At 35.5% G+C, this 15,802-nt stretch overlaps 1 protein-coding gene across 2 annotated transcripts in view; it reads left to right on the top strand.

Moving 5' to 3' along the window:
• The window catches only part of LOC123537855 (protein shisa-4-like), a 55,961-nt gene extending 47,278 nt beyond the window's left edge, over nt 1–8,683 (top strand). Inside the window, exons 1-4 of one of the 2 annotated variants that reach the window (XM_045321734.2) lie at nt 2,049–2,235; nt 3,587–3,701; nt 6,515–6,663; nt 7,944–8,683. In XM_045321734.2, coding sequence (XP_045177669.2) covers nt 2,187–2,235; nt 3,587–3,701; nt 6,515–6,663; nt 7,944–8,110 — 480 coding nt within the window. In that variant the 5' untranslated portion in view covers nt 2,049–2,186 and the 3' untranslated portion in view covers nt 8,111–8,683. Of the gene's footprint in view, nt 1–2,048; nt 2,236–3,586; nt 3,702–6,514; nt 6,664–7,943 lie in introns of those variants that run through there. The other variant, XM_053547629.1, reaches the window with a different exon arrangement.
• The last annotated feature ends 7,119 nt before the right edge of the window (nt 8,684–15,802 follow it).

Here is a 15,802-nt window from a genome sequence, read left to right as displayed (position 1 = left end):
TAAATCATTACTTTAATTTTATGTCTTGATTTTGCCTGTCACTTGAAATTTCTGCGCATATAGAATCTGGCGAAATCAACACCCGTATACGTTTTTCGTTTCAAAACCACCTTATATATAAATATGTTTTCTTGAAAATTGACATGCAAACTTAGAAATATATTCTAAATAAAAGCCTGAAAAGATTTAAAAAAGAAAATTAATCACTTTAAATTTTATGTCTTGATTTTACCTGTCACTTGAGATTTCCGCGCATGTTGAATCGGGCGAAATCTAGACCCGTATACGTTTCTCTCTTCAAAACCACCCTAAATATAAATATTTTTTCCTGAAAATTGACATGCACATGTAGATTTATATTTGTAATAAAAATTAGTTTACATTTTATTTCTAGGTTTTGCTAATTTGATTAGATTTCGCTATTCAGTCATACCATATAAGTTGTTTTTGTGCTTAAAATGTACTATATATATTTCATGTTTTTAGTTTGATGTTGATAGTCCGATGTGTTAAGAAAAAAGGATCTGGAGCAACAGCGAATTCAGCTTTTTATGGGGAAAGTTCATGAATAATTAATTACTAAGGCTGTCTTGGTTTGTTGACGTTTGATGTGTATCAAACATCTATTATGAAGGCGTCTCGGTAATGACGAAAGCGCCCTCTGCAGACTGAATAAATTACAGTTTTTAGGAAGAACGATTCTGATTGGCTTTAGAATTAGAAACAACTGTTTTGATTGGTTGTTTATCTTTGTGATTCCCCGGATGAAGCTCATAACAAATTACGGTGGGTGGGGGTAATTCCTGAATGAAAAACGTTTATATCAGCGATTGGAAAGCGTTTGAAGGCGATACCCCATGTAGCAGCTACGCAATGTTTTTGACAAGACAGATCTGTTTATTAGTAGAGAAAAGTATTTTAATAGACGAACAGGCTGTCGGTAGTTTTCGTGCGTAAGTACGATGCAAACCGGAAAGTAAACAAACAAAATGAAAGTAGAAAAGAAAATCATCACAATAGTACTCTTAACCACCACTCTACTGAGGTACATGTAGTTAGTAAAAATCGATTTTTAAATACTGTGAAAGTGCAAGTCGCATTGCGGCATGACCGTAAACATGATTAATAACAAGACTGAATGTCATATAATGGCGAGGATATGTAACACTTATACAAGGGGTGATCGCAAAGTTCGTATAAATTGCTCATAATTTAATTTTATTCCAATACACACCTGAAACTGTATGATCAAAAAGATCAATTTATTTGCATATAAAGTAAGTTCTAATTTTAAAGCTGAGTCGACTACTGTTTCCAATTATTAATTTAGCGCTTTCCCATCCAGTATTCAGAGAATCGAGAGTAACATGATAAAACGTGTTCAATAACCACCTTATTGCTGACAAAGGCGGAGAAGGTGGGACCCTGACCTCAGGGGCCGTATTCATAAAGCATCTTAAGTATAAGTATAAGAAATTGACTATTTACTTAAGTATTACTTAGGTAAGAAATTTATTTTACTTAAGTGTATTTGTTATTCATAAAACAACTTAACAAGTAATTCTTGGCTTTTATTGTAGACGAAAACATTTAAAAAACAACATTAATTTAAGACAGATACAACATGCAAAATTATGTTTAAAGTGCTTTTATCTGAAAAACAACACTTTAATTGTACTCACGACGCCATTTTGTTTTTTGACTTTAGTCATTTCTTACGTATCTTAAGTTTAAGATGTTTTATGAATAGGACTTAAGTTTTTTTACTTAGACTTAAGGTGAAATCAGCACAGACTTAAGTAAAATCTTCAACTTATACTTAAGATGCTTTATAAATACGGCCCCTGGTGTCTATGAAGTTGGCCAACATACTATCCTTATTTAATTTATTTCGAAGTTATACAAATGTGTATTACGACATACCTCTAGATTTCGTAATGTTTCGTTCATGGTGTAAATCATTACACAGTTGGGATCAGTCACTAATTTTAGAAACTACGTAAACAATTTTAACGGATGTGTATAGATGAAAGTGATAAATTATTGTATTTACCATCTTGATAAGTTGATACGCATAAACTACTCTTATATTGAACCGGAAAAACAATAAAACGTCCAGTTATCAGTGTTAGTCATAATATAAGATTTTCAACAGCTTATACGTGAAGATATAGTAATACAACGAAATGACGGATAAAGTGTATTTCATTGTGGTTTTATTCATTTGTGTCACAGGTAACTATTTACTTTTGTTTCCTTTTATGTAGCTTAAACTGGGCTGTCCGATTACCTAAATAGGTTGAACACAAGACAGTAAGAATCAGTGATGCATATCCAATCGGAGGAGCCAAGTTCCGATGGCATATCTACCTGAATCATAACCTGAGAGCTCTGTATGCATAACCGTTTACTTTTTGTATCGTAAATATATCAAAACATAAAACACAAAAAAAGTAATACATAAATACGAACGGGACGAAACGAACAAAAATGAAGAAAACAACAACAACTTGTTTCACATATAAGCGAGTCAAATATTCTCGACAGACTTAGTCTAATGAAATGTGTTAAAGCAAAGGAAAGTTGTCATGTAGTATGAAACATTTTTTATTTCATTTTAGAATTTCCATCGTAAGGCATAATATATGTTTCAAAGATGGGTTTGGTTTGTGTATTGTATTCCGCCTTATAAGGTCAATATAGGATAGTTTTAAGTCAGATATATATACATATACCTACAATAAATGTTTAATAAGGTCATTTTCATCTGTTGCAACGTTAAACAGACAGCAAAATATTGACTGCGACAAGAAGTAACACAATGTAAAAGGTAATGAGTTGAAATTTAAACGTGCGCCTGTAAATGTAAACAATTTACTTCATATCTCATGTGACAGATCCTGGGTTCGTTTGTTTGTTTTGGGTTTAAATCCATTTTCCAACAGTATTTCAGTTATGAAACCACGGACTGTTAACCTAACCAGCACTCCTGGATTCTGTACGAGTAAAAACCATTTCTCCGCAAGTAACTGCCGACTTCCCCACATGAATCAAAGGTTAAAGACGAAAGATTTCAACCAAACATATTTTATGACATCGTCACGGACAACATACGCCCCGCCCGGGGATTGAACTCACGACCGCGCAATAGATCTGCGCTCTTCCTATTGAGCTTAACGGGCTGGCGATACTGGTTTCGAGTCCCAGTCAGGACTTATAAGTTTTATAAGTCTGAAACAGCATCGGATCCGACAGTTTGGACCATTGTTTAGCAATCAGTATCATTACTGAATTTCAAACGATTACATAAAGTCTAATATATTACGTTCTTTCGATCTTGCTCTATGTTTCCATTAAGTGTTCAGACGGCAATATGAAGTATGCGCATGTGTATTCTGTAAACAAACATTACCGCTTGTGGCACACGAAAACTACACGTTTCATATAGTAAAACAGCCTGTTTAATGCAGGGTAAGTAGACCTGTTAGATCAGATAAACTCGCCATACGGAAGTATTACTTTTGTGTAAATAGATCAGGTTTTCTATATGTTGTATGATTGACACTTCCTTATTCTTATATTTTAGTTGTACATGCCGGGGAATATTGTACAAAGAACAATTATGGATCAATCTTTGACGACACAATGTACTGCGCAACGTCTTGTTGTGGAGATAAATATAACAGATACTGCTGTGTCAGGTATATAATTTTCCACCCGGAGCTTTAAGTTTGCTGTAATACTGTTAAATCAAACATCGTTCTTTAATAATAGCAAAAATTCAGATTTAATCAATGAAAAAAATGATTTGGTACTTACAATAATGTGCAACTGACGCTAAATTTAAAACTTACTTTTGTATTTGTTTGTTTGTTTTGGGTTTAACACCGTTTTTCAACAGTGTCTTGTGATGGCGGTCAGTTAACCTAACTAGTTCTCCTAGATTCTGTATCAGTACAAATATGTTCTTCGCAAGTTACTGCCAACTTACCCGCATTAATCAGAGTTGGAGGAAGAATGATTTAAGACACAATGTCTTATATCAAATTGTCACCGAGAACAGACGCCCTGGGATCCAACTCACAATCTCGCGATCCGTTGATCCGCTCTGTCCCTATTGAACTAAGCAGGCAGGCTAAAACTAACTGTTTGACTGGGACTTTTAATGCATCAAGGCAGTCTGAAAGACAGCTAAATCCCCCGCCACTGCTAAGGATAGTGAAAGGGTAAACCTTTGATCTTTAGCTGTGACCTAGACATTTAACTGACATGGCTGACTCATGAATTCTGCACAACTTCTTGATGAGGTGATCATTTGATCCAAGTTTCATGAAAATCCTTCAAGGGATTTAGGAGATACAGAGATCAAACCTTTGACCTTGAGTTGTGATCTTGACTTTTAGTTGATATGGCTGGCTCATGAGTTCTTGTTGAGGTGATCATTTGTTCCAAGTTTGATGAAAATCCTTCAAGGGGTTAAGGAGATACAAAGTGGACACAAAATGAAAGGCTAAAACCTTTGACTCTAAGTTGTGACCTTGACCTTGAGCCGGCATGGCTGACTTATAAGTTCTGCACATTGTTTTGATGAGGTGATCATTTGACCCAAGATTCATATGAATCCTTCAAGGGAATTAGGAGATACAGAGCAGACACAAAATGGAAGGCTCAAACCTTTGACCTTCAGTTGTGACCTTGACCTTGGGCCGGCATGGCTGACTCATACGTTTTGCACATTGCCTTGATGAGGTGATCATTTGACCCAAGTTTGATGAAAATCCTTCAAGGGGTTAAGGAGATATTGAGTGGACACAAAATGGAAGGCTCAAACCTTTCACCCTCAGTTTTGACCTTGACCTTGAGCCGGCATGGTTGACTCATGGGTTCTGCACATCGTCTTGATGAGGTGATCATTTGACCCAAATTTTATAAAATTCCTTCAAGGGGTTTAGGATATATAGAGCGGACACAAAATGGAAGGCTCAAACCTTTCACCCTAAGTCGGGCCTTGACCTTGAGCCGGCATGGCTGACTCATGGCTTCTGCACATGGTCTTGATGAGGTGGTTATTTGACCGAAGTTTTATAAACGTCCTTGAAAGGGGTTTAGGAGATATAGAGCGGACACAAAATGGAAGGCTCAAACATTTGACCTTGAGTTGTGTCCTTGACCTTGAGTCGACATGGCTGACTTATGGGTTCTGCACATTGTCTTGATGAGGTAATCATTTGACCCAAGTTTCATGAAAATCCTTCAAGGGGTTTAGGAAATATGGAGCAGACACGAAAGTGTTACGGACAGACGGACGGAAGGATGGACGGATACCATTCCTATGACCCCACCACTTGTGGCGGGAGAATTAATAAATCAAGTATGAAACTGACATTTGGAGTACAGCAGAAAGCTTTCCATGTTAATATTACAGAGGTCCTTAAATCATTATTTATCTCCGATTTTCAATAGTGCATCTGTTGTTTGCTCGAGGTTTTGATACTTAAACCTACTGTTTACTCTGTATATTTATAAGTGTTTACATATTGTCATGTAGCGATTGTCAGATACGTTAGAACAATAAAGTTTTAATGGGATAACTTAAAGCAATTTAAACATGCACCTAATTAAAGGAGTGATTCAAGTGCATGCTTATTATAGTATAATACTATATACAGTAAACGCTTATATAGATGACGAATCACTGGTTATAATAATAATAATTGAAGTTACAAGCCTAAAAATCTAACTGATTACTTCTGACAGGTTTGATGAAAAATGAAAGACGCAAAATAAAGTTTAATGACGGATAATGTCAAAAATAAAAGTTATATTTTACTTAGTTATTGCAGTCTACGTCGTTGGTAAGACAAAGGGACTGTATATCGTTCTTGTTCCTGGATTGTTAAAATGTTCTCATTTTAAAAACAAAACAGCAGGCAGCCATCTTAAAACAGGGCTTTTCTCCCTACAAAGTTACCATCCGTAAGGCAATCCAACGCAAAAAATGGTTTTCCCTATACTGAACTTAGAATCTCCTAACCAATGTTACGGCTTGTTTTTGTTTAACCTTGCTGTTTTTGTAAACTGGTACAATTTTGGTTAAGGCAGTTTTGAAAATGCCATCACAAATAACAGTAAGCGCAATGCCCAACTTGATAGTGCTGCCACACTTGATTATCACGCCGTAAAAATGATGGCACAAATAAGCCACTATAATATACGGTTACGGATTTCGTTTCCCATGAATATTATAGTGACCTCAAATGTCGTCCATGAGATTTATAATGCAGAGGTTATACACCAATTGATCAATAAAGCCGTGCAAATAAGAGCAAATATAAGAAATGAACAGGTGTGTGAATGTGTTTTCATTCTAATATGAAACTTTTTATTGTTAAACGTACCTGAGAACAAATACAAGCCAATGTAATTCATACCTGTATAAAAGCATTTAAAATGTCGTTATCTTATCTATAATCAACTTTTTGGCCAAATTGTATCTATGACGTTGTTTTTACAGCAATACAGGACTCGTCGTAGGCATTGTGCTGGGTGTAATTGGTCTTGTTGCAGTGATAGTGTCAGTGTTGGTGGCTGTATTCTGTTGCTGTCGAAAAACCAGAGGACAGACGGGTCAGGTGTGTCAACCAGTAGGCGTAGCAACTACAGGTAACACCATTTCTTTCCTACGCTGAACTGTTCTTAAGGAGATAGGAACAACCAATTTACTGTTAATATTAGCATTAAAATTGTATGTGTATGTCTGTTTCTTTTTTGACTACTTGTCTGTTCGTTTGTCTGATTTGCACTCATTTCAACTCTTGAAACTTATGACACTAATGGCTGTCGGCAATGAAATACAGCTTTAGTAATTTTCAATTTATATCCAAATTTTATATGCCCGTTTAAATAGAATGGATGTATTATGTGATGTGATTATGTAATATGGTACCCCCCCCCCCCCCCCCCCCAAAAAAAAAAAAAAAAGAAAAAGACTCACTTTAAGTTTCTTGTGCCTAAGCATTGCGTCATCACTACAAAAACCCAAAACTCCCACCCACCGACGCATTAAAATTACCCCTCCTTCACATGCACCTAATTCTTCCCCATCTGACTTAAATCATAGGGCGTTTATTTCTTTGCTTTGCAGAACTCTTGTTTGTCGTAAGATTAAGATAAGTGTCGGAGGACTGAGTTGTTTTCGAACTATTGTTTGTTTGTTTCGGGTTTTACGCCACTTTTTCAACAGTATTTCAGTTATGTAACGGCTGTCAGTTAACTTAACCAGTGTTTCTTGATTTTAAACCAGTACAAACCTGTTCTCCGCAGGTAACTGCCAACTTCCCGGCCAAATGATTTCGGACACGTCTTTTATCAAATCGTCACGTAGAAATACGCCTTGCCCAGGGATCGAACCCACAATCCCGCGATCCGTAAATCTGTGCTGCTCTCCCTTTTCAGCTATTGTATGTGTGTGTATGTTCGGGTTTAACGCCTTTTTCAACAATTTTTCAGTCATATAAACGACGGTGTCTGCTTGTAGCAGTGAGCACAATGCCCAACTTTATAGTGCTGCCTCACTGGAATATCATGCCGTAGAGACGTTGCATGATACCCGACCCAGTCACATTAAACTGACACTGGGCTGACCAGTCCTAGCACTATCCCCGAGCACCAAGCGAGGAAGCTGCTAGTACCATTTTTTACGTCTTTGATATGACGCAGTCGGGGAACGAACACACGACCTCCCGCACTCGAAGCGGACGCTCTACCACTAGGCTACCGGGGCGGTTCAGCTATTGTATTACTAAAATACATAATTATAAGATATGTTCATTCAGAGTATCACCAGCTTTTGAGGGAGACTATACTGCTTCGTACGTGTAGTTATTTCTCATATCTTCAAAAAGTATGCAAACAAATTCAGTCAAACAATGTATATATTTCAGTACCGGTGTATGGCGTGCAGACAACCGCTGTAGGGTATGGACAAGTTGGATATACAAATGTCGCATTTCCGCAACAAGTGCAGACAACAAACATGCCTGGTCCAGCAGATAATTCCCAGAAATGGCAACAGCCCCCACCTCCATACAATACTGCCGTCACAAGCTAACTCTAATACATGGAAAAATGGTCATAATAATGATAATTTTATTGACAATCATTTAAAGACGATATCATAAAAGTCAGTCTTAAGAAGTATATATACAAATATTGAATTATTCTACTTAACATCGGATATGAGACTTTTCTTCATTTACATTCATACTGCTTCTACTCGTCATCCAACATTACGCTGTGGAACTAAAATAAAATCTTCAAGTAGGCACTACATAATTATTTTCGATAACCATATGGCAACGGAAGCCCCAAATATTCTTCAAATAGTTGAGCTAAAATACAGCTTTTTGTAGGTTTTGGTTTAATTATTTTTCTGCTTAAATTCATAAAGCCTGTATTGATTATAGACAAGGTGATGACGGCTGATAATTGCATTTTATTTAGTTTATAGTGTTTATTCATTTTAAACTGATCGCGTTGCAATAGGATGTGGTGAGGAGGCGTTCATTGGCTATATTCTAATCAATCAACTAATATTTTTGTTTCTCACACACTTTCAAGTGTTACGTTATTTTGTTTGCTATTTATTAAATTTGCCTCTAAATAAATGTTTTACTCCACACAATTTTCCCCCTTTCTGTCGTTATTCTTAATTAATTTTAAAAACCGTGCCATTGATTTTATAGTTTACATATATCTTTACTTATTTACTTATAATTTCTATATGCACATACACAAATACAAGGTTGGGTTCATAGGTCATATGGCAACTTTCCAGCTTTGATGGCTGAGGAAGACCCCCAGGGGCCCTTCTGTGCTTTTGGTGGGTACCTGGGTTGAACCACGGCCCTTCCGCAAGCCAGCATGATGGCTTCCTCACACGAAGAATTCAGCGTTCCGTGTGAGGCTCGAGCCTACATCAGTGAGGGGCAAGTTGTTAAAAGTCAGCGACCTTAGCGCCACCCGGCCGTGGAGGCCCCTAAAAACAATTTCTAATGAAGTTTACATCTAACAAGAAATTCAGTCATTTACTTTCGATATAACTGAAACTCCTCCTTTAGTTTATCGTTTCTCTTACAGGAAGTTTAAAATGTTTTACCCACAAACCTACTTCTTTAAATGAATGAATTGGATTATACGGCGAATCGAGGAGGTCATATATATAATTAAAAAGTTTTTAACGTACATCGAAATAAAACGTTGAATATAATTTACGGACAGACATGTATTTAAAATCAAACTATATCAATTGTAAATATAATAATTTCGCAATAACCTTAAGCAAAAGTAGTCATGTTAAGAGTTTATAATATATTCCTCACTGTTTCGATTTACGTTCCTAATGACTGGATACACCAGTTTTATTCTACACCTGTTATGCTCAAAATTGATGAATGCGGAATTAAAAAAAAAAGGTAATTTTCTGTCGTTTACGAAAATCATCTATGCAGTTTAGAAGATAAGATCATTGAACTCCATACGCAGTAGGGGAAACTTCCCGTTCGGGAAATTATTTATGGGTTTTTCCCTACTTCCCGAACAGGAAGCTTGTTACTTATTATAGTAACATGTTTCCAGTTCGGGAAGTAAAACCACTATATTGTGTGTAGGTTTATTAAAAATGCCCTGTGCATAAGACTATACATGAGATCTCCAAATTGAATACTAGTATGTCATATTGAACTTAAAAGACATATCTAGATTTCTACCATTCAGATGTTTTTAATGTCTTAGTATTTTTGTAATTTCCCATTGCCCTTTTTCTTAATGAACTGCAAAAAACAAAACAAAACAAAAAACAAAAAAAACCCCAAAAAAACAAAAAACAGGGTTTCCTAATTTGGCAACCTAACTTCTTGATCTGGAAATTCTTCTTATTTGTGAAAACGAGTGGTACATATTTTATCATACTAAATGGAATATCAAGCCAAAGTCATAAGAACCAGGCCCCGTGTTCACAAACCATTTTTTGGTCTCAGCTGAGTTTGAGTTTGAAATTTTGATATCAATTTTACTAAAACTTCAAGGTTAAATTCCAACTGAGACTGACTATCAATACTGAATAGTCACTTGAATAAAGTTATTAACTTAAAATTTCGTTTTAAACATGCTATTTAGATATAAATGACAAATAAAGTTTCATTATCAAACTCAGCTGAGACTGAAATTGTTTTGTGAACACGGGGCCAGAAGTAACACTCAAATAAAACTTGATAAACTATAGAAATATGAAAATTACAAAATTAGTGTCATATTGCACTCCTACATTGAAAACTTTTGTACAGAATGCAATGAAAGTACATCAAGCAACACAGACCGATACTATTGAACACAAGTGTATAGGTACAGCTTTTACCTTAATTGATACCAAATCTTTCTTTCAGTTAGAAGTTCACAGTATCTAGTATGATACAAAGTGGTATTTAGAAATACTAAAAACAGAATGATGTTTGATGCTAGATGTTTATCAATTAATGTAAAGCGCTGATTTTGTTCATGGGGGATACTTAACGCTTTTCCAGATTGTTTTTATTCTTCGCATGAATATATTACAAAAACAATTAGTTGTCAAGGTGATACCAAATGTATTTGTCAAAACAAATTTTTTTAACAAACTTTCGAAATTCGAACGAGTAGCTATAAGACAACTGACAGGGAAACAATTTGACAGATACTGTCATACAATAGAACCAAAAATATCATTAAATTAAAGTCAGTTCTTTAGGTAACTTATTATACATGTTAATATAACAGTATTACAAAACACAACAAGAAGTATAAAATGGGTTTACTTATAATGACATAGAAAGATAGCAGTGACAAGTCCCTATAAGCTCATTGTTTGGTTTCAAAGTATATATTGTTTTGGAATATATAATTTTCATATTTTTGTTTACTTTTCTTGTTCGGTTCAACACAGTCTGGGAGATTATCTGTTGCCTTTGTACTTGGGCGTGCAGAAAAAGAAGACATATTAAGCGATTGTAATGCTGTATCAGCTATTAATAGAGACATAAAATCTTTGATTAACTTGGATTTTGATAAATATAAAAGTGAAAGAAACAAAGTAGTTACATCTTTTCTTGAAGGTATCACATCTGACACAGTGAAAACCCCAAATACAGTAAGAGCATGTGCTGCAAAGTCTCACAGTCTCCAGTTTTCTTTATGATAAATATTTTACAATATCAAGCAGCACAAGGTAAATTGTCTGTCAATATAGGTTTCAGTTTTTTAGTTTTAGACAAAGTAAAACTGGCGATGGTGTCACCATTGATTAAAGTTTTTTTATAAAGTCAAATATCTCTGTTACTATCAAATCTATTGTTTCAATCTTAAAATTGTTATTTATTATCAAATTCTACACCAATCCACATAACTCTAATTTGACTTTTGACAGAGTTATGCCCCCTTTTAGCTTTGATCTTTTTGTTTAATTTAATGATGAAATCAAATTTCTCTGTTACTATCAAAGCTTTTGATTTGAAAATTAAAACAATTATTTACTATCAAAGTCTACACCAGGATAAAACAATCCCCGTAACACTGATTTACATTTTGACAGAGTTACCCCTTTTTATTTAGAATTGTTTGGTTCAAGTTTTTGATAAAGTCAAATATTTCTGTTACTATCAAAGATTTTGACTTGAAACTTAAAATAATTATTTACTATCAAAGTCTTCACAAGGAAAAACAATCCCCATAACCCTGATTTGAATTTTGACTAAATTATGCCCCTTTTTAACGATTGTTTTTTGTTAAAATTTGTACTGGCAAAGCCCTACTACAAAGTCAAGCAATGAGAAAAGCTGAGCGTGCTGTCTTATGGACAGCTCTTGTTATCAATCTTGTTACTATCCTACATGAATGAAGTGACTGACATCACAGGGAACTTAGCAATTGCAAATTCTCCTGTCTGACTGTATAGTAGCCTTTGACAATGAACAAATAGTAAAAGAAACATGGTCAGTTTAAGCTGGTAACAAAGTTAATGCATCAGTTGAAACATCATTTTGTGCAGTAGATTTGCATTCAGAACATGTCCGTTTGACAAGGATATACACCCAAATAGCTGGTTTCGATATAGTAAAAACTTATAAAAAGTAGAAGATGTTAATCATGTTAATAATAAAACAGGCCAGTATTATGGTTCAGTTTATGACACAAATTATGAATATTTATACAGTTGTTTAAAATTATTTTTGAAGAGCAAAGATCGGTTCTGCACTTGTTGAATGCAATTTTTCTAATAGGATCGACAATGATAGAAACTGAACAACAGAAAAGTCAAGAAATATCATGTGCATTATGTAGCAACACATCCAAGAGATTACAAAAAAGTGTGATACATGTAAAGTAAATCTAAGTGAAAAACAAAAAAGGATTCAATGAGGCAGGGTGTTTTCTTTGCAACACAAGAGCCCTGTCTATGGGTGCCGTCAAGTGCTGGACAATATGTAAGAAAAGAGTTACAGTTCAGATTTTCTAAGTACAAAATGGCCGTAATTCTGATAAAATGCAGGTTAGAGTCATGGTTTTTGAACTACCTAGTCCCTAATGATGATAAAAGTGTGCAAAGTTTCAAAGTTGTAGCTGTTATAGTTTTTGAGAAAATGTGACAAAAAAAATTTACCAAGAAACTCAAATTTTCCAAGTACAATAAAGAACCATATTTTATCAAAATGATCTAGTTTTAGATATCTTCTAGTGGTTAGATATTTGAGGCGATAAGAGTTGAAAATTTGAAATGTTGCTCCCAAACGTGACCTTAAACTTGGACCTGTGACTTTGTTGGTATTCTACACAGACATAGTATGAGGTCACAATCAGATATTTTATGAACAAGCTGAGAGTTTGATAATCGGAGCGACACAAAGTGAACTCTTCACCTTTGACAACCAAATGTTATATTGATCTTCACCTGGGACCTAATGACCAGGGTTGTATACACTGTACGTCGAGGTTGATGATAACTGATTATCAAGTACTTTGAAGATCTTCCAAGTAATTGTGCTTTGTATGTTTTTAACAAACCACGTATGATTTTGATATCATGTTAAAGCTTTGTTACTCCGACATAAATTTCAAACTATTTTTTTTGTTATAGTGCTCTGTGGGCACATGCCAGTAGAAGTATTTCTAGTTGTACAAAAAGTTCTAAGTCAAACACTGATAACCTCGGTTTTCTAATGAATTTGAAAATGAAATTTAAACTAAGGACACGATATTCTAAAGCACATGACCATATTCATTATAAACTTTCAAGCATTTTACAAAAGATAGCAGGTTCACGATTTCGGTGACTAACCACAGTCACTGTAGGTATGAAAGTCACTGTAGTTTCGTAACAATTTTAGTTAAATTTAAAAACCCTGTCGTAGGGGTAATTCGTATAATGAGTATACAACAACGTTGTTCCAGGTTCGACTTTTCAATGACGTATAAACAGGATGTGACGTCAATGTCACATATATATTTGCAGAAAACACTAGACGCCAGACGACGTGATTCGACGTCGCGGTAAATTCACGACATTCTTCGGGCCGCCAAATGCTAATTCAAAAGTAAATAAATTCAAAAATATAATATGCACGAGAATAATCATAACAGCCCGATGAGTAAGTGAAAAGGTACACGTACTACAAACACACTAGTAAACAGTCATTTCACCTGTATTGTCACTCGGTTTGAATTATCTCCAGTGGGTACAGTCTTACAATAGGAAGTGAAGAAATTCCATCACCAATCCTAACCCGTGCCGCTCTCTTCAGTCCATCGGTTCCGGTAATAAGTTCGTTAACTATAGCTAGGTTCCACATTAGATGTGTTTTAAAATCATGGCGAACTTGGACAAGATCTGCAACACGTACCGTCTGTAAGTTAGGTCCGCTAATCCGGTGATACTCCCTCAGGGCCGTCAAGTTTTCGTATTTCCATCGGTAACTGTAGTTTTCAATAATCTGCGTGTGTCGTTTAGCTCGGCGCGTGATTTTTTCACTTCAATGTTGGTGTCGTTGAATGGCAATGAAGTAAGACGCCGGCCATGAAGTAGATATGGTGGGTTAAGTGGTACTGGGTCGTCGACGAGGATACGTACGTCAATGGACGATTATTGATTATTCCTTCTACCTCCGTGATCACAGATTGTAGTGTTATCGTGTCTACGCAAGCTCGCCTAAGAACTTTCGTCATTGTTGTCTTGGTAACCCCTTATCTTTCCCTCCCACCATCCGCCATACCAAGGAACTCTGCCATTCGGTTCCTCTCTCACTAAGGGTAGTTTGCAAACATACTGATGAAAATGGACGTCTAATGTGGATAGCGGCGGCGTGGAAGGTAATGGCATTGTCTGATATAATAAGGTTTGGTACTAGTCGTCTGGTAAAACACGTCTGAATGCTAACATAAACGATTCCTCTGAAAGGTCGGGTACAATTTCTAAGTGTACAGCTCGGGTGCTAGCACATGTAAAAAGACAGATGTACACTTTTCTCGTTTCGCCAATTCTCTCTTTGACTGCCAAGGTTCCAGTAAAGTCAGCGCCGGTAACTGTAAATGGAGGTACATCTTTCACACGTACAGCCGGAAGTGACGGAGATACGGGTGTGCGATAAGGATTCCCAGATATTTACGGCAAATTACACATGAATGCAGAAACACATTGGCGTATGGCTGTAATCCAGTACTTCTGACGCAGGTATGTCACAGTTTGATTCACGCCGGCAAGGGATTGTAGGTAGTGGGCGTCAAGGAAAAGTAGTCTATCGCATGTGTAGCAGGTAGAAAGTATCATGGAGCTGAACGTTGTGTGTTCTCCCAACGCAGCGAATTATACCGTTTTATCCAAAAACAATCTTATCTGCCGCAGTATGGAAGCCTTTTTTCCCTTTTCGTTTATATTTTTGATGATGTCGCTGTAATGGCTTATTTTGACATGTATATAACCATACATTCTCGGCGTTTCTTAGCTCTTGAACAGTTAAATTTCCAACACTTAGATTTTCTGTTGAACCCTGTTTGCATTTGTAATAAATCGTATGACGAACGCAGTAACTCGCAGCAACTTCCAGTACCAAAATATCAATTGAAACAACACGTTATTGAAATGCGTCAATATGTATATGCAGAGATATGTGGTGTCATACTTTTATAAGTATGAATTCATGATGTCAAACAACTGCTAATGTACATCAAACTTTAATGTTGACTGTGTTAGTTTACTGAAAACTATTACTTGTTTCAAATACCTTATAAGTACTACATGTTTAACTCATATAAAAATGTCTACTGGCTCAATGTATGTATAGAATTGACGAGTAAGAAGCTTTACATCCGTTTAAACTTACCAAAGCTTCTCAGTAAAGTTTCGCAGGTACGACAATAGTATTATTTCTTGCCAAGCAGTCTATATTTCACCAGAAAGTGATGTAAACATAGTTTACTTCTATACAGCGAAATGTGTTAAATCTCGTAAATATGGATGTTAAATAAAAAAGTACACAATTTATTGTTTTATACATTTGTTGAAGAATGATCATGTAAGAATGGGAAGTACTTTTGTAAATGATGTAATAAAATGTAAATGACTATTTTCAATTCATGTTTTTGTATATGAGTATCAAAAAGTTTCCGTCTACTGTACGATTATAACAGGAGCAAAACGAACCTTTGGATTTGACGAAAGTTATGATCTGATTATTATCAGAGACTGTTACCAGAATAAATTGCAAAACAAATGTTGTTC

The sequence above is a fragment of the Mercenaria mercenaria genome, chromosome 1 (assembly GCF_021730395.1).
Source record: "Mercenaria mercenaria strain notata chromosome 1, MADL_Memer_1, whole genome shotgun sequence".
Taxonomy (NCBI): Eukaryota; Metazoa; Mollusca; class Bivalvia; order Venerida; family Veneridae; genus Mercenaria; species Mercenaria mercenaria.
The sequence above is the reverse complement of the archived record's forward strand: the minus strand, read 5'-3'. Positions and strand labels throughout refer to the sequence as shown.